At 39.4% G+C, this 27,490-nt stretch overlaps 2 protein-coding genes and 1 long non-coding RNA gene across 10 annotated transcripts; 1 reads left to right on the forward strand and 2 right to left on the reverse strand.

Moving 5' to 3' along the window:
- LOC141931398 (uncharacterized) lies at positions 1-17,865 on the reverse strand. Its single transcript, XR_012625566.1, has 6 exons — positions 16,413-17,865; positions 11,233-11,414; positions 5,498-5,550; positions 4,106-4,267; positions 2,260-2,391; positions 1-893 (listed from the first exon to the last, which is right to left on the reverse strand). It is a non-coding gene; the product is annotated as an uncharacterized LOC141931398 (long non-coding RNA).
- On the forward strand, positions 5,740-18,916 carry LOC141931372 (mediator of RNA polymerase II transcription subunit 1-like). The gene is made up of 15 exons (XM_074843401.1): positions 5,740-6,344; positions 7,398-7,482; positions 7,838-7,892; positions 8,347-8,479; positions 9,532-9,560; positions 11,823-11,894; positions 11,990-12,064; positions 13,245-13,315; positions 14,127-14,192; positions 14,659-14,767; positions 15,484-15,608; positions 15,969-16,081; positions 17,802-17,997; positions 18,340-18,435; positions 18,891-18,916. The coding sequence occupies exons 1-15, from the start codon at positions 6,273-6,275 to the stop codon at positions 18,914-18,916; spliced, it is 1,323 nt and encodes a 440-aa protein (XP_074699502.1). The 5' UTR covers positions 5,740-6,272.
- YAE1 (YAE1 maturation factor of ABCE1) lies at positions 18,354-27,059 on the reverse strand. 8 transcript variants are annotated; one of them, XM_074843367.1, is made up of 6 exons: positions 26,027-27,059; positions 24,833-24,972; positions 23,111-23,232; positions 22,655-22,701; positions 22,433-22,552; positions 18,439-20,035 (listed from the first exon to the last, which is right to left on the reverse strand). In XM_074843367.1, exons 1-6 carry the CDS (start codon positions 26,463-26,465, stop codon positions 19,944-19,946), a joined length of 960 nt encoding a protein of 319 aa, XP_074699468.1. In that variant the 5' UTR covers positions 26,466-27,059; the 3' UTR covers positions 18,439-19,943. The 8 variants fall into 8 exon arrangements, with proteins under 8 accessions (XP_074699461.1, XP_074699468.1, XP_074699445.1 ...); XM_074843360.1 differs by lacking the exon at positions 18,439-20,035 and adding an exon at positions 18,354-18,411 and having other exon boundaries at positions 22,433-22,701; positions 26,027-27,009; XM_074843344.1 differs by having other exon boundaries at positions 19,754-20,035; positions 22,433-22,701; positions 26,027-27,018.
- Positions 27,060-27,490: the final 431 nt, after the last annotated feature.

The following is a 27,490-nucleotide window of genomic DNA, read 5'->3' on the forward strand; positions in this document are numbered from 1 at the left end:
TTACAGCAAAGTTGGTTTATGAGATATTAAAATAGACAAAAACGTTATTAGGAACAAAGTTAAGAAATTACCAAATGTCTAAAAATACATAGACACTAAAATGTATAATACAATGCTGATAGCATGTACTTATAACAAGTCTTCATAGTTTAATTAGGTTTGGTTTGAAAACATAAGATGAAAAGCAGTATCAAATCGCTTAACCAATATAGAAGGATGTAAAATCTGTAGTTTATATGGAGTACCTGTCTACATGGCACTGGTGTAACATCTTTAACTGGCATTTGTGGGGATTAAGCTCCTTTATGGTATTGTCTTTCCTGAAAAATGTGTCCTGCCCACATACGGTTTTACTGAAATCAGTATTTGCCACTGAGTGCTATTTCTTTTTTTAGTCTGCATGTTATATAACCCATATCCTGATATATATTCAATCAGAACACTTAAGCCTAACAATCATCTTCAAACCAATATTGGTTTAAAATAGCTCAAAGTAGACCTAAATTCATTTCCCTTTTCCATCATGCAAATAACACAAAAATATTGTAAAAATATTTTTTCTAATCTTAGAGTTGTCTATATAATTATTTCTCTCATCTTTTCCTTTTTGTATCTTTTCTGCTTTCCATATCCTTCCTTTTCTATTGCTCCTGTTTTTCATACTTCATATGGTTTCATACTTCATGGTTTTTACATGTATTTTTACAGCCTTTCCTCTTGTGTTTCTCTAGTCTCTTTCCCCATCTCTTTCTTTCTTTTTCTGAAGGTTTCCTTCTAACTTCTGATGGGGATGTGCTATAGTGGAGTCAGGTAAACTGCAGTTTGGTTTCTAGTTCTGTGGCTGCAGCCAGCTTCAGGAGTCACTTCCTCTCACCATCTCTCCGTTTCCCAATCTGGAAAAACAAGATAATTAAGCTGGCCTCCTGTGTAGTTAGCTTTGAGACATACTGGTGGAAAGCTCCTTCAAGCACAATTATTCTTTCTCTATTTCACCTCTTCTCTACCTCAGTTACCTCCTCAATGATCATCATGATTTTCAGCTCCTCAACTAACTCTTAGCTCCCATTCTTCTCCCCTCTTCTAACAGTAGCATTCTCAATATGGACCTTCAAGGTATTATGGTTATTACTAATTCTGCCATATCCTGCAGACTGTGTACCAGCTGCATTCACTTTCTATCCTGAAAGAGACCTGTTGCAGCTCTTAAGTGATGGTTTCCATTGATTTCAGCTGGCTGATGTCAGTAAAGAACATGAGTGATGGTGCAACACCTGATTTTAGTTATAAAAATGAGGCTTAGAAAGATGTGAGACAAACAACAAATGTTTCATTATTTACACCAGTTATGGTGTCCTGCGAAATCTTTTAAGGGGAAAATGTGCACATGTTAAGCCAGCCCTGCCATGCTTATTGACAAGGTTATTTAAATCACGGTTGCATGTCTCTAGTAGCTTTGGGAAAAGACTTAGATGAGAACTACTTGGAGCTTATAATGCTAATGTCAAGCAGAAATCAAACATTAGCCATATCTTGACTACACTCTGAGGAAAAGATATGCCCTGTCAGTGCATTTCTACGCCCATGGCCATTCGCTGTACACCTATTTTTTGGATTTCTGCCTATGCAGTTTTTGGCTTTGAAGGATCTTAGTCACTTTTAGTGAAGGAAACAGTCAAAACCCACCAGTGTTAACTGCCTCAGACTACAGTGCCAGAAGTGCTGTTCAGTAAGTCATGAAGTAAAACTGGTTCAGTCTATGTGGCTGTAGTGAAATAAAATGCGGACATCAACATTCTGATGTTACTCTCATGAACAAAATATTTATGCTCCATAACTGTGGAGATGATGTAGAGAGTGAAGGAAAGGTGACAGAACATACTATAGTATTTATGGGTTGTAAAGCCATAAACTATAGACTCTATCAGACTAAGCTATGGTTCATAAAAGCTAACAACACTGGGTTTAGCCTACCTGAGATGAAAGAGCACCTAGGATAGATAAAGGAATTATCTGAATGCTCACCATTTCTGATAAACACTGATTCACGTTCCAGTTACATGCCCATTTTATAGCTGTATCACTGCTGATCACTCTAAAATTCCGTGGCACTTTGTGAAATAACACAATATTACCTCTGATCTCCTGACCAGGTATCATTTCAGATAATCACAGTGAAACACTGTAGACATCCTGCATTTCTAACTGGAACCACTGGTTTTCACTGACTGCCCCAGGCCCCAGTTCTGTATTTAGACTTACTGTGGGCTCTTACATAGCTGCTGTCTTCTCTGATCAACAGTTCAGCTGAGGGCTTCTGGAAGGATGCAATTCCAAGAAAGTGCTGGAAGCAGGCCAGTGAAGATATTGCTGTGATTTATTTTTCTTTTTATTCTTTAGATGAAAAAAAAAAAATCAAGACTGGATGTAAGAGTAATAGAAAAAAGCAACCCCCCAGCCCACAAAAAGAAAGCAGAAACAAAAAAATACACCAATGTTGCACTAAATATGGAATTCCTGAAATCTTTTCCAAACTGCTATCATTGAAATGTATCAATAGTATGCAGTTTTCCCTTGTTCTGTATTAAGTCTAGAGTATCTTCACTGGAACAAATAGTTTATTTTAATTCATGCAAGCATATGAATGAAAATACATTGATCCTTTCTCAGAAAAACAAAGTATCGTTCAATGAAATGGAAAAATCATCAGAAATGGAAGAACTATGAAATTACAAAACGTTATTTTCATATGAATCACAGTGTTCCCAGGCCATGCATTGTGAAGCATACTACAAAGTCAGGAATTTAGCAAGATGCAGAAAATCATGACAAAAGTAAACAAAATAGTAATAATAATGAATTTCTCAAAAGATCCCTGAAGAAGCATACCAGTTTTAACCCTTTAAAAGGGGATAAGGTAACATCCAATTATTTGAGAGTAAGAGAAGATTTTTTCCTGGGGACAACTTGTTTTGTAATTGTGCACATGAAAGTTTCTTTCAGCAGCAGGTTTTGCTGAACACACATAGAGGGAGTAATCTAGAGCAGGTGGGCATGAAGGACTCATGCAGTAATTCCTGTTATATTTTGTACTGATGATAATCCTTGGCCAGTTGCTTTTTTTCTTTTTTTTTTTTTTTTTAAATGAATTGACCCAGTTAAACATTTGTGTATCTTGTAAGCCAAAACATTACAGTAACAATCTAATATGCCTGAGATTCTATAATTAGAACATTTTTAATTATTCAACACTTAACTCTTCTCTTGAGTGTGGTAATTTAATGTGACAGTTCTGAATACTGGAACAACACCTTGATCCAAGGAGCTTTCTGCTTAAGCTGCTGTTTCTTATGTATGATCTTAGCCAATGTCACAGTTTTATGTGGGTGTGAAGGCTAGAACTTGTCTTGGAATATTTGTCTTGTTATGAAAATCTGGCACTATCCCTATCCTGGAAAAATGATACAGATTCATCTACCTAAATACATACATTTGAGTACAATGGAAAAGGTTATTCTGTGTTTAAAAATTAGAGTGAATTTTAGGCTTATCAGCCACGCTGGACTGCAACTACTTAAACTTCAAGCCTCCAATGATCTCTGGATCAGGGCAAACGTTTACAAAAATTACCACAAAAATATTAAACACTACCAGGTTGTGGTATGTCAGATGTGCACACACCTGTTCACATGATCTGGACTGAGACAACCTATTTATTTTACATGGGTCATAGTACATGCTCTTGCCCAGCAGAAAACATGTCAATACACTGTTCAAGCAAACCTAAGCTAAAATGCCTCTCTAGAAATGCTGAGAATATGTTTTTAAATGGATGCACCAAGTCACAGTTAAAGCTCATGGTTATACTTATAGTCACTTCTAATGTCAGTTTTAAAAATAAATTTAATAGCATAAGCCAAGCTAATAATTTTTGGTGTGATCTACCACAAGTGTGGAATTACATCATCAGTTTACCTGATCACCTTTCACCTCCTATGTAAAGGCTGAAATGCAAACATATTTAACTCTTGCAGTTTCATTGAATTTCCCTAAGTAACATGCTTGACACCTGTCTATTTGGAGACAAATATCGCTTTTTGGCACATACCTCATACTTCTCCTGGGATTCCTAGGTCCATATGTAGTTTTCTCTGTAATCTTAGTGAGGCCACCAGACTACTTTCTACTCAGGTACCTTTATACAAGTCTAAGATCAACTCCTTTGTGTCTTATGAGACTATTTCAGGCACTGCAGCATGACTGATGACAGCTGAAAACAGAAAGTATGCTGTAAGACATGTTGAAAAACTGCCACGCAGGGTTTATGTAGGAGACATTCTCTTCTTGCTGTAGACCTGGCATTCCCCTGTGACCAAGTTTCAAGGTGCAGGATTAAACCTTGAACCTCACACTGCCATTGTGCACCGATTCCTATGTACAAGAAGACTAGTAACATGAGGTGGGCACAAAAGGATGCACAAATACAATGCAAACATTACAGACAGCTATAGTCCCTTTTCTTTTTTTTCCCCCTTCCACCCCTGAGCTAGACTAAAAGCGCCCTTATGAAGTGCTTCCCTGGTTTGCTGAGTGATTGTTGCTATCATACCTCCCCCTGCCTTTCTCCACCAGTTCAATTCAGTCCTTTCCTGAGAGTGCTACACCTTCTGAAAAGATGGGGACAGACATTATGCCTTCTCCTTAGAACTTAGATGTGGAAGAGCATGACTGACAGGGTGCTTCACACCTAAAAATTAGCAGAGTTGAGAGGTGATGTTGCTGTGCTTATCCAGCTTCTCAAGTTCAAACTCTAACGCCTGGGGACCAGTTTTGTGAGGGAGCAAGCCTTCTGCCTTGCACAGCACTTGTGGGTGCTGTGGTACAGGTGCTACAAGTTGGAGCCTTGGTTTCTTGTGGTGTGGATGGAGATGGAGGTACAGGGTGGGCTACAGCCCTCCTATAGGTATCAAGGTGAGTGGGAACATTAGTGGGAGCATGTTCCCTAGTAGGACTGCTTGCAAGAGCTGTTTGGGGTCCACTGCTTCCCCCTTCTCCAGCTGGTTGAGGTGGCTTGCTTTCTAGGGGCTGGAGTTTCTGCTCTCTCATCCTCCCAGCAGGGCAGCATCTCCCACTCACCAGCCCTGCTTGGTGTATACAAAGGGTATAGATGTTCCTCTCCTAGTCTCTCTCCCTCCCCCCCTGCAGCACTGCTAGCTCAAAGGGGACAATTCTGCAGGGCTGTTGTGTCCTTTAGGTCAAAGAAGCACTCTGCAATGTTTCTTCTGGTGCTAAGGGGCAAATCAGAATGGGTGGCATGTTGTAGGGACTCAATTTCCTTTATTATCAGTTTGGAGTCCTCCTGCCTGTCTCAGGCTGATGTATTAGGAAGTTCACGCCAGGTTTATTCCTGATGGAATTAGTAGTTCTGGATGCACCATGTCTCAGCAAAAAATTTTCTTTGAACCTCTGCATTCTGTGTAAGGCCAGAAAGAATACTCACAAGGAGATCGTGATGGGCTCAAAATGTTCCTTCTCCTGGCCCCATTCTCCTTCCTTGCCATCCCAAGGAAAAAAAAAAAAAAAAAAAAAAAAAGTTGTAACTCTGCATTGAGATTATCCCTCTGCAAAATCACAGAACCATAGAATGGTTTGGGTTGGAAGGGATCTTTGAAGTACATTCAGTTCAACCCCCCTGCAATGAGCAGGGTCAGCTTCAACTAGATCAGGTTGCTCAGAGCCCCGTCCAACCTGGCCTGGAATGTTTCCAGGGATGGGGCATCTACCACCTCTCCAGACAACCTGTTCCAGTGTTTCACCACCCTCATCGTAAAAGAATTATCTCTACTCTAAATTAGCTCTAATGAGCTCTAGGTGGGTGTGGAAATCAGGATGCCTGAAACTCACGGCAAGGCCTTGGTATTTACTAAGAATACACGTATGAGATTGTGCATAGGTAAAGAAAGCCTAGTTGTTTAACAAGCTAAGGACTGGGCTGCATCTCTGTTTTTAATATTGAGAATACTTGCCTATACAAAATCTCCCCCTGCTCTTTTTCTGTCAGAAGTCTTATAAAAATCAGATACTTGTATGCAAAATTCAACTAAAACCATTTTTTCTGCCTCCTCTTTTGAAGCCTAACACCTATGACCTTAGCAAGCTTTTATATTTTTCCTCCTCCAACTTTTCTGGTTGCCAATGTAAATACATGCCATTATATTTAAAACATTTTGATACGTTTTTCAGGTGCTGTGACAGCTATTTCTACAAAGGCTTTAATGGAACGGTTGCGTTTAAAATATCAGCAAAAACCATGGACTGAAACTCTGAAACTTGTCCATTTCTGCATGGTAAGAACTGCAGATTAGCTGAGAGAAGGATATGTGGTGTAAGAGCAGGTTACCAAGATAGTTCCAAAACTGCTTGACTTCAAAAAACCAAAAACAAAACCAAAAAAACCCACCCCCCCCGCATTGTTTTAACACTTTAGTGATTGTTTCTTGCATTATTTTAACTCTTCAGGAGTGAGCACTGGTTGTTTAACACTTTAGGTTATTTTCCATTCATTATCCTTAGCATATTCATAGTACGTAAAGAAAATTTCTTGCCGATAGGACTGTGAGAAAAGACCATTTTTCAGAAACTGGCCTGGAACCTGCTATCTAGACTCTCTCCTGCTGTGATACACCTTAAGTCATTCCACGCTTACCACGCTTCCAGTAGCTAATTATATTTAAGGATCATCTTTGTAAAAAGCAGATTAGCACAACTGCTGTGAGCTTAGTATAAAAAGTCCCATTTGTTTCCATGCTTCTTTTTATTAATGCTTAACTAAAGCCTAACTCTGAAAACAATGTCCTGAGCTTGAACATAGTGAAAACTTTTCAGCAGTGAATGTTCTTTGTGAATTGAAGTGTGAAGCATGAGAAATGTTCAGACAAGAGCTAGAAGAGAAGCTGTGAAAGTTTGCTTGCTACTTAATATCTTCAGCCTGAACTTGCACCTCAGTCTAACCAAGTACACCTGTGGTGCTTAATGATCTTTTCACTCAGTCAGATTCCTCCTAAAATAAAAACCTACGTATTTTCTTAGTTGATTTCTAGTATCACAGTGAGACATACCTTGTGTTCAGCTAAAAAAATAAAGGGAATGGAAAGCCACTCCCTGCTCCAAAGGCCTCAGGTATATAATTACTGCACAACAGGGTCTTCATTAATCCATTCAGTATTTACACTTTAGAGATAGCTACGATTATAGGTCACCTCCATGTTTGATAAAAAGTAGTAAGTAGTGTTTTGTTGTACTGGGCATTGGTGTTCTGTGTCTCGAATGCAGTGATATTCCTCTCTGGATAGTAATTTAAGGAGTCTTTCTCTGTCTCTTTGTTTTCACAAATATGCTAGGATAAGCCACTTCCACAGCCTGTCAGTAATGATCCAGATGGCCCATTGCTCTCTTGCATGGAGAAGATACAGAAGACGTTAAATGGTAACAAGCTGTCAGATAACTCAAAGTGTGTTTTTTAATATTCTACGGAAATGACCCATCGTTCTCTACTGGTGATGTTCTGCACAAAGGGGTCAAATGTGCAAACACAGAGGTGGATATGACACAAGAGACTTGTAACTCATCTTTGGGCTAAGCCTTCAGGCTATAGCTATTCTCAAAGTCTGAGAATAAGCTCTACCCAGCACAGCACTCGTTAATCATAGGGTAATAGTTGTCATTAATAAGAAGGAGTCATGCAAGAAATACTATTTTCTCATTACCTAAATCATACCCTTTAAAGCAGGATAATACTGGCGATTGCAGCCTCATTAATAACATTTTTGGTTTTTTGCAGCTAAGTCTTTGTTTTCTGTGATGAACAGATTGGAATCTGTATCCAAACAAAAAGGGTAAGTTTGTTTATGAATAAATACAAATGAGCAAGCATGGCCCAAAGTCCAGTGGGGATTATCATCTGGATGGCTTGTCAACAATATTTTTCTTAGCTCGGTGTTCTAATGGAGTATATTACTTGGAAGGGGCATAACTGCCTATTTTGATTAGCCTTTTGTCAAGGAGGCTGTTGGGTGAAGAGAGGTCATGCATGCCAAGGTCCCAAAGCTACAGACTGAGGTAAATAGTTTTCAGCAAACCAACATGATAACGCAAAGAGCAGAGCACAAATATATTGCCTGGTTGGATAGTTTTCAGAAGCTAAGCCAAGGAAGAGTTATTTTTGAAGCATCTCTGGCGTCTCTTCCCACGACCAAGTAAACTATACTCATTTCCTTTCTTCATGTGACAGAATTTTTAGATGTACAAGCCTTTTTTTTTTTTTTCTTTTTCTGTTTCCCCTCTCCTCAGGCTTAATGCTCATGTTAGCCCCAGTGGGACTGCCTGCTACATAACATCAAGCATGTTTTATATAGAAGTTCAGATGGAGAAGGATGGAAAGGTGATAGATGTAAAGGTGGCTCACCTTGGAGAAGCCCCTGTGGTAAAGTTAATCTTCTCTCTCACCTCCCTGTAGCCTCTCACCTGGACCCCAGCTGCCATGTCAGAAAGTCTTTGGCTTCCTTTTGATCTCGTCACACCTGCCAGCCTGTTCATGACACTAGCTACCTCTTTAGGCATCTGAATCTCTCACCTAAACTTACAACTTTGTTATAGATGTTAAGTACCGTAGTGATAAATATTAAGGTAAAATCCAGCTGATGTGCCCAACTGCCAAGAATTTTGTAGTACCCTGCATAAATATTTGTATTCCTGTACTTCGATGTTATTAACATACAGTAAATAACAGGGTCTTAAAATATTTTCCTACCAAGGAGTAGTGCAATATATATTCCCAATGGATGTCTCAGAGCTGTTATCAGAGATTCTGTTTTTCCTTCTGCCTTCTTTAAGAATATGTGCATTCCTAATAATGGGGATGTTTTTCTTGCAAAATTTCTCATAAAATATTAGCAAAATATCACTCTGCAGTTCGCATACCATGTTCTGCAGTTGTTCAGTATTACAGATGATCCCCCAGATCAAAGCTGTTGCAGGGGGGCGGGGAGCATAAACTCTAATTTTTATCAGTAAGTATCCAAATTGTTCCATTAATTTGGAGTTAATTTAGTCCCTCCTTTTCAGTTGCAGTCAGCCCAGGAATTTCAAGGTGTTCTGTTTAACCAGCACAGGGCTGTTGATCAGTGAGTGCTGGAAAATATTATTAGGATAGAAATGCATATCCAGAGAATTTTAGTAACTGCCAATAAAAGAAAATCTGGCAAAGGTACTTTTTTTTTTTTTTCCTGGAAATAATTTATCAACAAACTATTTCTGTTAATTTTATCCTCTTCCACAGAGCCTTTGTTCTTCTATTATGTTTTAACTATTGTAATGTTAGTCCAGTTTTTGTTGGTTGGGGTTTTTTTTTAAGCTAACCATACAACTAATTAAAAGTAATGGGGAACAATCTTATCGTTACCAATAAAATGCTTTTAAGAGATGTTTCACAAAGGATGGTAAGAAAATTGAAACTCCTCCCTCTTTTTCCTGTAGGTTTGTGATGACTTGGCGCAGCATCTAAGGTAAAGAATGATATATAGAGTCTCTTGTTGAAGGGAAAGGAATCCCTGAGTCTTGTGTTTCTCTGAATGTTGTGGAGAAGTCAAGGCTAGAATGGTTTCAGTGTAAGAACTAAAGAAAAAAAGAAAAAAGCAAGATCAAGAAACAATAATATGAATCCAGAAAACAACAGAAGAACTGACACCTTCTTTGATTTTATTTTACGTGGGAAGTTGGTTCAGTGCTCCATACTGGAGAGTGGTGGTGGTTGTAACTGTTATTACCTGCTTCCAATTTGTAAATTCAAGGCTAAAACTGTAGCAAATATAATTTTGAAAAGATGCTCCAGGCATTGCTTATTTTTCGAGTCATTCCATTGAAAACAGCTAAACTGCATCTGCTTCAATGGAGCGAGGGGAAAGAGTAATCCCCAATACATTGGCTCTAGCTGGCAGTTGAACACAGCCTTTCATACTGGCATTTGTGTTGATTGCAAGAATTATAGAACCACTTGGACCCATAATTTTGGAAATGGACTGATGATGACAATTCAGAACTGGCAGATTTACAAATCCAAACCAGATATTATTTTTCCCCTTCTCCTTCCATCAAATACTAAATAGTCTTTGTATTGTCCTTATGCAAATATCTTGAGTACATGTCCTTCAGGCTTCTGTCCCAACATTGAAAACAAGGTGATATCACATGGCCTGTTCTTTGCAGATGTGTAGGAGATGTTACTTTAATTTTCTCATGTAGGTTACTATATATATACATATTTTTTTTTTTTTATTACCACATTTTTTTTCTGCCTGAATATTTGCTGTTCCAGGTCGGGCCACCACCTTAAACATCCCATTAGAAGTTCTCCAGCCAATATGATCAAGGTTCCAGGTTTTACTAATAATGAATATATTTAGGAAATCGGATTCTTATTTAGATACCTTGGCAGAAGAGTTAAAAGGGAAGGTAAAGACAGAAAAAATAATCATTGACCTTGCATATTTCATCTCTCTTCTATGTGGACCTGTAATGCATCAGCAGTTTTTCCAGCCCTCTCTTTCCTCAAAAATGAAGTTATATTAGCTTTATGGGTGTAAGCAGCTAAGTCTTAAAGTTTTAACTTGCATTTTCCTAGGTTTTTGACTCCCAGTGTTGTTAACTGCCATCAGTTTGGCTCTGAGTGATGGCATATAGTTACCATTGGCACTGTGGGTACTACTTGTCTGCCCTCCTGTTTTTGTTAGGATTTGGCATGAAGTGCAAGTATCCCTTCTACACCTCTTGGTGTAGTATCTTATTTGGTCATGGCAGTTTGTTATATGTGTAATGTTTCCTGTAGGTCTCAACTATAAAACGATGATGAACCAGCCAGCTAATGCATAGGCTGGTGCTGTGTCTGTGCCTGTACCTGCATGCCTGCTTCCTTCCATTTTCCCTGCTCCCCACTAGTCCAGTTGGAAAGAGTCACAGAAGAGCTGAGTGACTCGTTTAGGTTTCTGTTTGGAAAGTATGTGCCCCAGTGTGAAAGTCCAGGCAGGTTTATTTGTCTCTCTGCTGATCCACATTGCAGCCCATCTGCACAGGAGAAGGTATGTTTTCCCAAGCACAGCTCTCTGTGTGACTGCAGCACTAGAAAGGTTAGTAAGGCTTGTAAAATCCAATTAAAGTCCACTTAAGCAGGTGAGCAAATACCTGGTGGGTTTGTCCAAGCAGAGCTCCAGGCTATCACGGTGAGTCAGAATCTGCAAGAATTCTGGGTTTTGAGCCGTCTGAACCATTTCTTCACAAACTTATGCAAGCCACTTGTCCCCTGTTCTTTTTTTTGACTGATGTATCTACCAATTGTATTGAAGATCTGTCTCTCTCGCAGGGTGCTGTGAAGTGCAATATTAATACAATCCTTGGTATTTTGATGAAAAGAACAATGTACAGGTGTATTGTATTGGGAAGTGTTACTACATGACTAGCTTTATTGGAACATCAGGAAAAGTGCTTTGCAGCTGATGAGCTGTCAAATTTGTGTATCATGCACAGTTATTGATTTCAGTAGTGCATATTTAACAAGTGTCAGCTATAATTACATTGCTTTTTGCAACAGAGCCAAGGATTCACATTTCCTGGTATCTTCTAAGAAAATTTAAAAGCAGTACAGCTACTTGCCAGATCTGATAAGGAGGGGGCCTATGTCAATCTGAAATTGTGTTTCTTCCAGCAAGTTAGTTATGAAAGACTTATTATCCATCTCGTTTAGTAGCGTGACAGCAATTGTTTCTTTTTGGTAGGATGAAGAACTATGAAGCCTTTGGAAAGATTCTAGAAGACCTGTCAAATTTGTATCAAATTCCAGGAAACAGGTTGCAACTAGTTTTCACTTGAAAAACTTTTAAAATCCATAGCCTAGCTTTTTGTTTACTAACAAAAATAATAATTTGTCTTCTTTCTTTCCCAGCGAAATGAAAGCTAAGGGATTCTTTGCTTTGCAGGCCCTTGAAAAAGATCTTTATTCAATGTCTCTTCTAGACAGGTAACTTGAAGTCTACCTCTTTCTCCCTTTCCCTCCGCCCCCACCCCTTCATTTCACTAAAAAACAAGTTAACTGATCTAATTATAGAGCAGGATGTGGAAGGCTAATGAGTTTTCTCCCACTGGAAAGCTTGAAGCCTCGCTGCACTTTGCCAACCCCAGGCATGCCAAACAAGACTATCTACTGAACTCCTGCGCTTTATCTAAGAGACTTGCTGGGAAACTGGTTGGTTGCAGAGCTTGGGTGTATGCGCATGTGACCACCCACAAGGAGCAAACAGTGCATCTGAAAGTCAGCAGTCATGTTTAGATCTCCCTGTGGCAGAAGTAAAATAGACCTTTTGGAGTGCTGCTGTTTGGGTCTCATTTTGTTCCCGAGGTTTTAGATCAGGAGTAGTGGATGTTAGCTTTCCTCCTGTCCTTCCTTTTCTCATTCCTTCTTTTAAAAAGGAGGATTACAGATAGATGGGGACAGATTTTCCTAAACTCTCTGGTATTGTACAATGATTTTAATTCTTTTCAGAAAATCCAAGAGCTTTTCTTCTGGATTTTTGAAGTACCTTTTCTGATATCTTGCCTATTAAGTACTCTCAACAAGTATGGCATTCTGTAACTTGAAATACCCTCTTGGCTTATTTTTGTACAGTGTTCCTTTATGAAGCATACTAACTTCAGGACATACTATATCCTTGCTGATCACTGATATCTCAATAAATATTATTTATGAGTGAAATAGATTATTCGTCCCATCTATGATATAAGTTAACGCACTGCAGAGTTGTAATACACAGCTATGTAATTGCATGGCTGTACGTATTCAGGTGTACGATCACATTTGAGGTTGGAGATCGGTTCTGTTTTGAGTTAGTTTATCCAGCTTATTTCCTCACTCTGCTCTACCTGCCATTCCAGTATTTTTTCCCCTCTTCATTTCTGCTAAATAGCATATCAAATTGCAACATGAAACAGCTCAGATACAGGGTTGAAACTGGAAGCCCAAGTCCTAGGAGTAATGCATGAGTGGAATGATGGTGTTTTGGAAGCTGTCATAACAAATGGAGACACAATCTGCTTCCAAGAAAGCATCGTCTCCCTTTGATTTAGGGTGCAAATTATCCTTTACATTAGCCTAGCTAGTATTGCAACTCAGGAAACACTAATCAAGATGTGTTTTGAACTAGAACACAGGATGTAAACAGAATTACTGAAGTACTTCATGGAAAAGTAGGACACCTGGTGCCAAGAACTGGAGGTGAATTTTTTTTTCCTTCCTTTCTTCATGGATTCAAAGAATTGTAATAAAAAATCCTACGGAGTTGACCTTTGTTTACAGTTAAGATCCTCTATTATAAATAAAACATGCTGTAGGGACTTACTGTGCCTGTATTCTCAGACAGTGTACAGACACACAGAAGGAGAAAATACAAAGAGGCCAGGTGGTTTAGCAGCTACTGCAACACTGACTTTGCAGCAGCCTAAAAGCAAAGGCAGCAATATTCTGAGGTTATGTGGGAAACCACAGTTTGGGAGTAACCGTGAGATGACAGCAGTAGTAGCTGAGATATTACTCATGTTGCCCAAAAAGCAAATACAGTCAGCTGATAAGTTTTTTGGCTCATCTACACTGTCAGAAGTGAGCTTTAACCATTCATGTGTTCTAGTTCATAAAAGTATTTCTAATACATGATGCCACTATCCTGTTGCACAGCTTGATGTGAGTGGCCCTTATGCAAGTATTACAACTTTCCCTTCTATTTCAGACTAGACACTGAAAGCTAGCAGTTCAGCCAGTATTTTTAAGGCAGAACAACAGGTTATTTTGCAAGAGAGAGAAACTTAATCTAATCTTTTCAAAGATGTCTGATGACTTTATAGACTGAGGGTTTAACTGTTAAATGCTAAGTGCTCTGATTTGAACATATACTGTAATTGGAGATATAATCTTATGAGGAATCCCCTTCTGCCCATCTACACTGCTGTTGGTTTTTTCCCCTTTGTGCCAAGATGCCTAACATATTTCCTCTATTGACATGTGTAGTAACCACTTCTTTTTTATTCCTCAGCAACTCCTATGAACATTGAATTTTACATTTCTCCCTATCAAGTTTTGGAAGCAGAACTAAATCCTGGTAAAGCTAGAAAAGCAGAAATAACTAATGTGATAGATAACTTTTTAGCACTATCTGTTTCATTAAATAAAAGTTCATTAATGAAACTCAGAAATAAGATTTAAAATTCTAGTTTAGCACAATTATAATGTACATCAGGAAAGTACTGGCCCATTTCTTGGCTGTTGACCCAAACTGAAGTGAGAGTCATATCAAACAAAGTAACTGCCTAGCCAGCATGAAAATGACTGGTGGTTGCTTGATCTATTTGATGGCATGTCCCAAAAGCAGCTGCTGCTGCTATCACCATGGAGCAACTTCGGCGTTTTGGGTGTGGTGGTGTGTGCAGGCTTCTCCTTGCTGCCCAAGCCGTTGTGGCTGTCAGTTGGACCTGACCTTTAAAAGACCTTACCATTGTGTGTTTTGTATGTGTAGGATTAATCTACACTGAGACGAGGAAAATAATGCAGTTCTCTTTCTCCCTCAGGTTCCCAGGTATGTGGAACAAAAACAGTTGTAACTGTTGAAAGCACAGATACACTCCACAAACTTCCTCTTTCTCCACTGCTTGTAGATTCTCGAGCTGGAGAGGACGGGTGAGGCTCTGGACACTTCTCAATACAGAAATGGATTTACCAGTCATTGCCACTAACCTCAGCATAACTTATGTTTAGCCTCTGCTAAAACAGGAAGCTCTGTTTTATTGATGGCATTATGCTCCATAGCTACACCCTCTATAACCTGTGGCTTTTAGTTTTCCCAAATGGACTTTAAAGTTACTGTGTTCATATTTAACTGTGTCAATTGCATTGAACTATGAATTTATTCATAGATTTGAAGCCAGAAGGAGTCACTGGAACAATATTACTTAACTTCCTAGGTATTCAGCAAGCAACTCCTGCATAGTTTCAAAATAAATAAAGCATATATTGAGGGCTATTACACCTTAACTATACAAAATAGTTTGTCATCCCACCATGGATACTGACACCTCATCTCTCTCTACTCCAGTGCTAGGCTGGAGGGAAAGTCTGAAGTCATTCTCCAAAATAAAGCACTATAGAATGACTTATATCAGACATCCTTGTGCAGTGCTCCTCAGTTTCTGGTGGCTCACTTTTCCTTTCTGCCAGACTTCACATTAACCTTGCTTTAAAACGTTAAAGGCTATAGTTGCATTAAAGCAAAACATTTCTCAAGACAGAAAAAGTGTGGAATGTAGTAAACTGCTAGGGGCCTGATAGTGGCCTTGCACTAAGAGTCCTTGTTATGTCAATTTCTGACTTCATTCTGACTTTTTTTTTTTCCCCAGAAGCCCTGCTTTTTTGCCACTGACTGATAAACTCGGCATGGATTTGCCAGCTTTTTTTGTGTTGAAGTTTCACCAGCCCATTCCTATGTTCTCATCCAGTATTGAAGAGATACAGAGGCTCACAGGCATGTTATAATTAAGACTAAGTACTTCTGTGACTATGCGTTGCTTATTTGCTTTTATTTCCCTGTGTTAATGTTGTAAGAGGAAAAACTGGTTTTCAGGGCAGAACATGTTTTGTTCTATTAGCCCAAGTGTAACATTTTAGCAACCAGTGCAAAACACAAAAGTTCTAAGAAAGATATGACAGTTACAGGTAAAGTTGTTTAAACACTCTACCAAAAATTCCCATTAGCAAAAAAGGGAATAAGAAAGGACATTAACATTTCTGTCTTTTCAAAACATAGGTTTTGGTTTTTAACATTAGCTGTCACGTACAGTCATAATCTAAATGCTAATAAAAAAAAAAAATCACTTGGTTTCAGGAATTCAGATTACTGGCTTGAAACTAGCTCCTCTATATGAGCTGATTGTTCAGTCTACCCTTAAAGAAAAATACAGTGAAGACTTGTCTACACATCAATCCTGTTTCTTTGTGGTGAGTATAGTGTGCATTTGACACACACTCTGCCCTTGTGCAAGATACATAATGATTTATATTTCCCCATAAGCAAGCAATGCAGACTTCCCAGAATCCCAACAGTATTTAAGTGCTCTTTAGAAAATAGTTCCATATTTATGAAGCAATATTAGACTCTTTCAAGAAAGTGAAACACTGTGTGCATGGCGACTGAAATCATACTAATTTGTCTGTGTGTAACCCAAATATTTACTCTTCTAAAAATTACTTCGAACTTTATCATTAATGCCTTAAAAAGAAGGAAACTTATTGGGCTAGTGTGAGAAGCGCATCCCAAGAAGGTACTTACCTAGAGTTTTGAAGGTCTTTATCATGCTGCATGTCATGCTGCATATCACGCTGTTTTAACAAAGATTTCTTGATTAGATAACACTGAGAATACTGACTCCTTTTAAAGGGACTGGCAGGAAGAAAAGTGTAAAATGTTACAACAGTGATATCAATTACTATCTAAAGCCATGATTGTTTAACTGTGGATGGCTTCCTTTTTAATCACTGTTCTATTAAAAAAAGATTTAATCTATGCTGCATTAGATGTAGAAGAGAAGTTTTAGAATAGAAAATGGTGGCTAAGATGTTTTGTGCCAGACAAGCTTCAAAGATCTACTTTTTATGCCAGGAAGCACTAATTTTGCAATTCATGGCAACAAAAGAAGAGGGCACTTCTTTCTCTTCTATCAGCAGTGTTAGCAGAGCTCATTGCCCACACAGTTCTCGGACTTTGAGGTGATGGTACAGAAGGTAGTAGTAAATTTACATGATGCTAAAATAAGGTTTAGCAAAGCTTTTCCCTTTAAAACCTATCAGATGGGATGAATTTTTCATTTCCATTAGATACACACAAAAGGCTCTGTAACTCTTCAGCAATTCTCTAAAGTATTAGTACTTGCTGAGAGATTATTTTGCTTCCAAGTTTAAAGATTTTATTTCGAGAAATAAATTACTAAATTGAATTCTAACTTTGAAAGGAATGTAGGGGAAACCTTTTTGCTCCATGAACACAGGAGGAAAAGCTCTTTTATTCTACTCTTCAGCTTTTCTTAATGTAGATCCTGCTAATTAACTGCACTGCCCTGCCCTGTTCTTAAGGTGACAGTTCCCATTTGGCATCCTGAAGTAGAATACAGTATTGCACTTCTAATTTTGTCATAGAATCACTGTCAACATGGACAGGTGGTAAATTTTTCTTACTATCTCCTCTTCTCCTCCTCTTCAAATGAATCATCAGGAGATATTCTAGCCAAACATGCTTCTCCAAAGAAAGCAATAGTGATGGAGGGAGGACAAACATATGATGCCCCAAAGAGATTTCAGGCAAAACTGCTGTTGTATTTGTACAACTGTCAAGCAGCCACTACTATGATGTTCTTCTGAAAGAAGATCTTTCTTCTTCTATGGGGCTCTTAAGAGTAGTTGGAAGAATCGGTGGCAGTTGAACTCCTGACTACTTGGCTCTGGGTATATTTGCCTAATTTGGATGCATTTGGGAGGGAGAGTGAATCTCGTTTAGCTTCCTCTAAGGATTATATTTCTACTGAAATACAGAGAGACATGATGGACATGCTAGAAGCATGTCTTCTAAAATTATTTTTGTTGTCAGATTGTGCAGTTGCCTGATAATGTCAAGCTTTACTTTCTTGTTTTCAGTGCTTGAAATACCACCATATTTGTTGTTCAGTCTCTTCCAGATTGCCCCAAGCACTGTTACTTCATAAACAAGGGATCAGAAAAATCAGATGTAGCAGGAGCCTTGGTCAGTAAAATCCCATTTAGCCATCCGAAGTGTGTGCCTGGCATAATAGAGATTCTTCGACATCAAGTGGCATATAACACTCTTATTAGCAGCTGTGTCTCTGAGAAGCATATAAATGAAGGTAAATTGTGTGGTTGGAAGTAATGGCAGAGTACTAGAGAGAAACTAGCTTCTAAACTGAGTGTTAACAGATTTGCTGCTCCCTTGCCAAAGCTGTCATTACTTATGGAGTATCTTAAATGATAAAAAAATCCTTAATTCTGGTAGCACACTGTTGAAAATTTAAAAAAAAAAAAAAAAATCTCCTAGGCCTGAAACTTCTATAAGCATAAACTAAGTTGCCAAAGTAATGAATAATTAGATTCTACTGTATCAGTCTTTTTCTGAATTCTGGTATGTGATTCAGCCAAAAAGAGTCGAGGTTCAATGGGTGGATATCACTAAACAGTCATTTTATTTCTAGATGACTCAGAACTGCTTTACTTTGAAGTGGTACCACACAAGAACACCAGCTTTTCTGTCTTTTTCCTTCATCCTGTGAAAGAGAATTTAGCCTGTGGTATGTGTGGAATAACTGATATCGTTCTCTTTATTGGGCTGACAAGGGACTTGGTTCTATACAGGGTCTTGCACAATGCTTCTTGGTTACAAATACATTCTAAGGGCTACTCTCAGTGATGTGTAACCCATGAAAAACACCAAGTAGCACTTGTGTATACACTGCTTATTAAAAACTGTTCTGTATTCAGCATAAAACAAATTAAATGCAAATATTCAAGTCGGATTCCATCTTGGCCTGCAGTTAATTAATAAATGGTAACTTCTACTGTTTATGATTTAAGTATATTAGGAAGAAGCAAGTCTTATGCAAGAGCATTGCTGCAAGCCCCTTCCCATTGACTTCAGTCTTACCTCTCTTGGAGCATCAGAATGATAGGATAGTTTTCAATGTTTATGTTTATTTTGAAATATTTATATTCTGTTCTTAGTGATAATTGATGTGATAACCTCCAGAGAAGTCCAATGTCACCTTCATTTAAACCCTCAAGATCCAACTCTAAATTCTAGTGATGACTTTATAGCAAGAGCTGTGAAGCGGTAAGTAATTCTATTTTACTTCGTAACAGTTGGAATGAACCTCAGATGCTCCATTTCATGGAAATATCATGTGCGTTCATAATGCCATAAACTCAGCAACCAGAAAACATCACTCTAGTATAAAGTTATAATAGTGAGAATAAGTCACTTTATAGTCTTCAGTATCTCTTCTGAAAATTTTAAACATTAATAGTGATGGAAAGTGTTTCTAGTAGAAAGCATGTGGGGTAGGGAAACACTTTTGAATGAAGAGAGTTTTATCTTTTATAAAGATGCTTTTTTCTTTTGTAAACATGCTTTTCTGAAGACTCTGGCTGATGACAAGTCTCATGACTGGTATAACTTAGAATAGCACGGAAAAGACTTTTTCCACATCTATCTAATACCGATCAGTGCTTCTTTTCAGAAAGTGAGGTATATATGGCATGTCTACAACACTGTCTCTGGCTTGTTTTCTGAGACAAATTCCAAGAGAGGCAAGTTGCTGTGATACGTGAACATACGCTTGAGAAAGTACTGAGAGCACTAATTAATTTGGCACAAGCTAGTACACAACCATTATCTATTTGATGACAGCAAGATCAATGCAAGCTGGATCCTGAACCTGTTTAATTAGCCTGCGCTGTCATAAGTCAAGGATACTAGATACTATTCCCAGAACCAGGTAATGCTATTGTCAGAGTGGAAAAAAACCTCCTTTAGATAGTGTTTTAGAGAAGATATGGTATCTGTCTTATACAAAATGTGAAAGTTATAATTATAAAAAACTCAAGCACGAATTAATATATTTCAATATTATTAGTTTAGGTTCTCATTAAAAGCACCCTTGTGACTTTTTTTTTTTTTTTTAAGACCAAACCCTCCCACTCCTTCTATCAAAGCTTCTTTGCCGAGCCAAGCTCAAACACCCAACACTTGATTTCATTGTGTCACCATGTTTCCGGTTTCACATAGGTAGTTACACCGTAGTTACAATGTAATGCCTGTTAGGTTGTTCAAGGCAAAAAGATGCAAGGAGGTAGTGCTGGTTTTCATCACAGGTATCATTCCGCTGTCAGACACTGTTTAAAAAAATAAGTACATTGAAGAATGGATGAAGTCTGTAGTAGTTGACTAATGTTTCATTTCCTCCTTCAGCTGCATGTCAGTCCCCGTTGTCATGCGAGCTATTTTCAGGAATGCTGCCAAGGTGAAAGCTGATAGTGAAACACAAGACACAGAAGCGGACACAAAAGAAAAACCTGAAGCACCACGTGAGCAAATTATGGATTCTAATAGACTTGAAGAAAGTCCTTCTGTGGCTGGTCAGCAAGATTTGGTAGTGACAGATAAGCCAAGTATTATAGGCAGCCCAAAAGAATCTCTCTCCACAGCCGAACTGGAAACTCTGGGTGATAATATGGAAAAAAGTAACCCCACAGTAAGCACAAACTTTGTGCAGAGTGGAGGAAAGTAATTCCACAGCTAGTACGGAAGCTGTTATGATAGATAAGTAAAACACACAATCTGTTGTTTGATAATCAAACGAGAAAGATATATTTTCCCTGGCGTAGATTGCTTTTGCAGTAGTTGGAGACAAATTGGCAAGCTCACTGTCTACTTAGTAATTTGTGAATGGAGTTTCCTCTTTGCACACTATTAAATACGTAAGAAGACTCTTGAATTTGCATTTTTAAACTGCCAAATTCGGAAAGTCTAACAGTGCTCTAGTAACCTTTATTTTTGTCTGCACCATATTCTACCACAGTATGGAAGAAATTTCTGTCTAACATATGTGATACAGGCTATAACATAACACATGCACTTGTAGAAAAGTAATGTCTATCCATGTCAACATTATGTTAAATAAACTGAGAAAAAGGAAGCTGTTTGAACAATTTTATAGTTAATTAATGCAGACAGCCCTATTTGTCCACTATTTCAGAAACAGGTTCAAGAAGAGATTCTTAACTGCAGTGCTGTTTTCCCCTAATCAGAAGTGGTACTGAATAGCAGCCAAACTTACAGTCTACCAACTCCGTGCCAGGGTAATAATCTTTAGTAACAACATTGTAAACTCAGTCTCTGAAAATCAAGTAACTTTTACCGTAGCTTTTTTCTGGGCCCAAAGTGAAAAACTGTGTTGTGATTTAACCTTTTTTTTTTTTTTCCTTTAAAATTGGCTGTTCAAAATTTCAGTTTGTCTCTGTCTAGACCTGCTTTGTCTCAGACACAAGGAAAGTTACAAGCAACTTAAAATAAGTAAACTCCCAACTTACTGTAAATCAGTTTAATTAGTGTAAAACACAGATAGAGAGGCATTCACAAAGAAAAGACTTCCTGATCAGAGTAATTTGCAGCTACAGTTAAGGCAGGCATCAGGAAAAGAAGTCAAATATAGAATGTTGGCAGAGAAATACAAAGCTGTCAGAAATATGCATGTGTGGCTGACAACGTGTTTCTAAGGGAAGGTGAGTAAGCCTGGCTTCCTTGAAGAGTTTGGAAAAATCACTATGGGAATGAGGGAAACAGTTCAGGTTAGAGGGACAGGCAAAATACATACATAAATAACACAAGAAAGTTCATTAGACTGGAAACATGTTCAGTGTGGTCTAACAGGTAAGAGTAGATGGTCTAACAGTAAAACAATGGAATTGTCAGTAATTCTGCATTTGAAGGGAACGGTGTGTTTTCAGCAGAAGGGAAATAAAGAGAACTATATGAGAAGGAAAAAAGAGTTTTTAACTGTGAAAGTGCACTGCATAGTGGTTACAAAAGATAAGAGGAAGAATTTGACAAAAGGTGAAAAATTCCTGTATTTTATATAGTGACTAGAGAGAGTCACAGCACTCTAGAAATCAGCAGCAAATCCTGTTCTATTTTGCATAGAGTTAGCATAGCAGCAGCTTATTCTGCAAGAATAGCTTGTCCATAGCACTGGGCTTTTAATTTTTAAATATTAGAGGGGGCCTATTTAGAGGAGCTATTTAAGGGACCTGCTCCATTTCCAAACTGCTGCCCAAAGAGAAAGTGAGGGTGAAGTGATAGCTTCTGACACAGAACAGAAACATGTTTAGTAAACCTTTGTAGAGCTTTAAAAGTCATTTTCCCTTTCTGTGAAAGTTAAGTTTAAGATCGAAAGTAAGGGTTTTTTTTGCCAGGAGCCAAAGCATGGTGAAGATTTACAGAAGTTACCTCTACTGGAAAGTATCAAAATCAGATTTCCCCAAAATAAAGTGATGCATCAGCCTGTACATAGTTCACAAACTGAGAATCAAATCCAGCTGAGATAATTTTAAATACCATGAGACTGAAAAACTAATGTTCCAATTGCTGGATGTGATGGAGTATATCCAGTGATAAGCCCAGTTGCTCTACTAGCCAAAAGGTCTGCTTTTTAACCCAAGCAAGGGTTGACCTTTCAGGATCTGTGCAGAGTTTTGCCTTGCTGCACTGAGACTGCAAGGAACCAGTCTCACCATTATTTCCACAAACGTTTCCACCAGAGCTGTCAACATCTTCGTGTTTCCCAGCTTTAACTTCACTGTACACTGTCCCAGCTGGAGCTGCGTCATTAAGGTCCATGTCCTGAACAGAATCTAAAATGTATCCGAGATGTGGCTGTTGGTCAGTAGAGTTCAGATACTTAAGCACATTTTCTTCATGCTTTCCAACCACATCAAGAAGATTATTTATCTTACTTAAAGCAGAATCACGTCCATTAGAATGACACCAGGATAAGAGAGCACTGAAAAGTGAAGAACGACAAAAAAACCCGTAATTACATGTATCCACACAGACCTCGGGCTGGTTGAAGGGAGATAGCAATGTGACAAGACATCTATACTATATAAATGTATATATGTTTCATTCACATTCTCTGAGAAATTCAAGCAGTAAAACTGAATATTAAGCTTAAAGATGTAGATTCAGATAATTCTGGAAGAGCAACTGAAGGGGGATTTTTAAGAATGATCGCTCTACATCCAGGTAGGCAGTTCCCTGTATTCAAGACCTGAGAATTCTCAGGTTGCCCACTTTGGACAGCTTTACAATGCACTTTAAAAAAAAAATTTAAACAAACAAAAAACTGCACGCATGCTCCCTCCATACACACCCCCCCACATGCACATGAGCTTAAGGAGTTTGTAACCTACTTCAGGGTTCCTCTGAACTGGCCACATGTAACCATCAGCTCAGCACCGTGTCTGTAACCTTGATTAAAGCCCTCCTGGAGTGCCAGTTCTTTCCCAGCCTCAATTCCATCCCTATAGCCTTCCTATAATAAAAGTAGTGAAACAGGTTGTTCACAAGATGAAAAATTGGACCTATGGCAATTTCATAACAATAAAAAAAGTTTAAGCAAGTAATCAGTCTCTTAAATTACAGCTTCTAGGTTTGAACATCCCTCCCAGCTGCACCCCCACTGCCAAAGCAAAACATGTTTTTTGCAAGTGCATTATGATTTACTGATCTGTAAGTCCCAGTACTTTTCCAAAAGGATCCCCAGAAGATCAGAAAATAAGGAAAGTATTTTTAGAAACATCAAAAATAAGACAAATCTACAGGAAAGCATGCTTACTTCTATGATGACCAACTCCTTTATGAAAAATTTCTTAAAGAATACACACATAGATTTCCAGACATCTAAAAATACATAGATTCCAAAGCCTCCCCTTTAGCAGAGGTACTCTCCTGTCTGTAATCCATCTACCTGTTTTCACAAAATTAATTATTGAGCCTTGCTTCTCTGTTTGCCAGATCTCACTCAAAGAGTTACACCAGAAAAAAGATGGTGATGGAGTGAATCACATATAAATACACATAACATTGTGATTGCTTTCTGTAAGAAAGAGCTAATGATTTTAATGCAAATTAACTTCTTTATATTCTAATCACATTACCGTAAGACAGAATAATTGCATGTTCTAAGAGAGAAAACTTTAATTTGCTCATAAGAGAAGAAAACTGGTGGCCCTGCTAGATAAATAGCCAGGAACAAGAATGTTTCTTTATTTTGCCCAACATACACCTCTAACCTCAATAACATTTTATGATTTTGCTGTATCTACTCATAAAATACCAGAGGAATTTGTGTAAGAGCACTAAACAGCCCCTTAAGAAAACCAGTCTTTTCAAGGGACTCAGAAGCAGGAAACTTTTCCTTGGAGAATAATACAACAGCTCTGTTGTAGCACCCTTCCTCATCAACAGCCTACACACAACAGCTTCCATTCATGTTCTTCAGCCAAATGCTGCTCTCCTGTGAGCAGACGAGCCCTACTGGCCCCACTCTGAATGATAATGTATCTGTTGAAGTAACCTAGGTTTATGTACTTGTTTTGTTTCCTGTAGATCTCCAGGGAGGCAAGGGCTGTGGAAACCAGCTTTCATAAAACATATTTTTCACTAGGAGAATAAATAAGCCAAAGAACTACCCAGACCGCAATGTCCAATTGTGGTTTCACATGGAGTCACACATCTTAAATCCAACTGATGAAGAGCTCTACTTAAAAACCCAAACATCTCATATTTCTTTAGTAGCACTGTTTAGCTGTGCTGACCCACATTTACCAGTGGTATACCTACAAGTATGAAGCAAATAGTTCACATCAGAATTTAGCACTGCCTTCTACAAATGCACATGGTTGTACAGAGGGAGCCGATGTCTTTTGGTAAAACAATACTTTGCTCTGATGACTACTAGGATAGAGCTTCTGTAGACCCCTGCTACATTTTCCTGACATTCAGAAGCCACAATAACTTTTAAGCAGCCTCTCCTAGTGTTTCCCCTTTAAATCAGCCAAACGTATATCAAGATATGTATCAGTAAATCTAAAATGGTTAAAAAGACTATTAAATCATTGTTATAGAAATACCTTCAATCTTTTTTTCATGGTGCTGTTCCATTCTTTCTGTAGTAGATACATCTCATCTACATCTTCATCAAATATATCCTCACTGGATCGGCTGACTGCAACTTGTACCCAGGACATAACAGTAGTGATGATTATGAGCTCTGTTTATGTGGTAAAAAAAATACTGTGAAACTCTCAAAAGTCCCTCTGGCAAAGTATCAGATTAGAAGTATAGGCAAAAAATGTGCGTTCCAAAAAGAAGTCATGTAGGGAGCTGATTATTCAACCTGTACATTTGTTTCCACATAGAAACTTGATGCTGTTTACCATCGGGGGGCATCTGTCAAGAAAAGACAGGCAGCTAATCACTCATAAAGCAACTTCTGAGATTTGTGAGGACAACTTCAGGCAGCAGCTTCTTCCCTTCTTACGGCAGTGACACGCATATGCACATCAAATCAGCATTTCTAAATATTGCTACTATAGGAACAGCAGGCAGAAACAACTTTATGACTTGCTTCTGATAGCAGCTGATGAATAGTCCCCTATAGACTCCATACACATAGGTAACCGCCTGCAGTTAATAACTGGCAAGGTCTTTCACCTTTGATTTTCAGTTTTCTGGTTATGCTAAATACTTAACCATCTTATAAATCTTGAGTAGAAACACTCCTTTATCTTTTGAATAAAGAATTAGCTAGTTCTTCTGCAGAGGGAAGAAAACATAATTGGATTATTTAATCTTTTTCACTTAAGAAAACCTTAAGAGGCCACTCACGGCTAATTCATCGCATCGGTGGAAATTCTTACAACCCACAAATGCTGTTTCTTGCAGAAGCACCCACGGGTCTCGGGGACCGGAGGCCCCTAAGATCCACCCCGCGCTCGGCCACGCTGCTTTTCCTGGGACACAGCTGGCGGGAGTCTCGCAGTCTGCAGGCTCCCTCCCTGCGGCGGGCCAGAGGGGTGCACCCACTGTTCCCACACGCTGCCCAAACCTCGGCCGAGCCCACAGGCCCCGCGCCGCGGCACCGGCCAGGCCCCGACCCGCCATGTCCCGGCCGGCCGCTCAGCCCGGCAGGCCCCGAGCTCCCCACAGGCGGCCGCGCTGCGGGGAGCCTCCCTTCTCCCCCACCTGGCGGCAAGCGCACCCTCGCTTCGCCTCTCTCGGCCACTCGCTGAGAGCCCGCCACCAGCCCAGCGCTGGCCTCTTACCACAACCGCCGCGCCACCACGCTCCGCCGCTGCCTGGGCGCCGCCATCTTGACTGAGGGCAAACTGGCTTCACTGCTGTCGGAAGCAATAGGGGAGCGTCAGCCATGTTGGCCGAGGGCAAACTCCGCCGAGGCCGCAGGTAAACAGCCGCCATCTTAACCAGCAGCCCTGTGGCTTCAAAGTCCGCCTGAGAGACTGGAGGCGGGCGGCCATCTTGAGTGTGGGCGCAGCCTCGCAACCTGCTCAAGGAGGCGGGACGGGGTGGCCGAACCCTCCTGCCCGCCGAGGGGTGCCAGTCGCTGGAGGGGGAAGGAGCCGTTACTGTGAACCCCTCTCCCGGCTTTCCGGAGCGAGGGGTGTGTGGCTGCCCGAGGCCGTCCACAGCGCCCTCAGGCGAACCCCGGGGGGGAACGTGTTCTCCGGGGCACGGAGCTTTCATCCTCTTTTCAGTTATAAATTGTGGAATTTAAAAAAAAAATCTGCCTTGTCTTCTGAATCCTCAAGGTCCTTGTGTGTCAGGCTTGCCCTTAAGCTGTCCTCTAGAAGATTTAGGCATTACAATAATCCTTTTTAATATGAAGGGTGCTAGCAGGAGTCAAGTGTTTCATCACTTGCTTCTATTACAGAAAACAGTGACATCCTTTTGGCATTGAAAGGGCTCAAATCAATGAATTTCTGATTAAGGCTAAACTGTGATACATGAAAGTTTTGCTTGTGTTTGTTTCCCAAGGCCTCCTCAACTGTTTTCCCTCGGCCTCTTTGTCTGTCTAGACAAAAGTAAAATGCTTCCTATATAACTCACTGATAGCAGCCTTCAATGGGCACTTGGGTAAATTAAGATAAGGGGAATTTGAACAAAAGGACACAGATATACAATCTAGGGAGGATGATCTCGCTGATTTGGGAAGAAGACACCTGGACTTCACATCAGCATGCTCTGGAAAGAAGGTCAACTAGTGAACCCTGTGAAGTTGACTACTTCTTGCCTCAACCACCAAAGACCCTCACCCTATTTTCACTATGCATGCTCGGACTATGTAAATGAATTCTGGGAAGTCATTATCATAAGACACCCCTTTCCAGGAAATCTAATGAATATGTATGATTTGTGTGTATGTAAACTGATGTCCCATACTAATTCTTGGGAGCCCTTATGGTGGAGAATCCCCAGGGCGACCCCAGCGCTGCCAAGAAAGAATACCTGCTTAAAGTTATATTGGTTTCTGACTGTTGAGTGAATTTCTTCATTTCAGCATAAATACAACAGAATAATGTGTTTTCCTTGGTGCATGCAGCATTTGACTTATGAGCATAAGTTTAAAGTTGGTTGATCCTCATACTATACACCAACCTTCAAGTTGTATGTTTCTCCAAATTGCCAACTCCCGTTACAGTAAGTGCTCTCATGTACCGAGCGCTTCTGTGGGTCCCTGAGAGGGACCACGTTTGCTCCTCATCTGGAGA

This window comes from Strix aluco, chromosome 1 (genome assembly GCF_031877795.1).
Source record: "Strix aluco isolate bStrAlu1 chromosome 1, bStrAlu1.hap1, whole genome shotgun sequence".
NCBI lineage: Eukaryota > Metazoa > Chordata > Aves > Strigiformes > Strigidae > Strix > Strix aluco.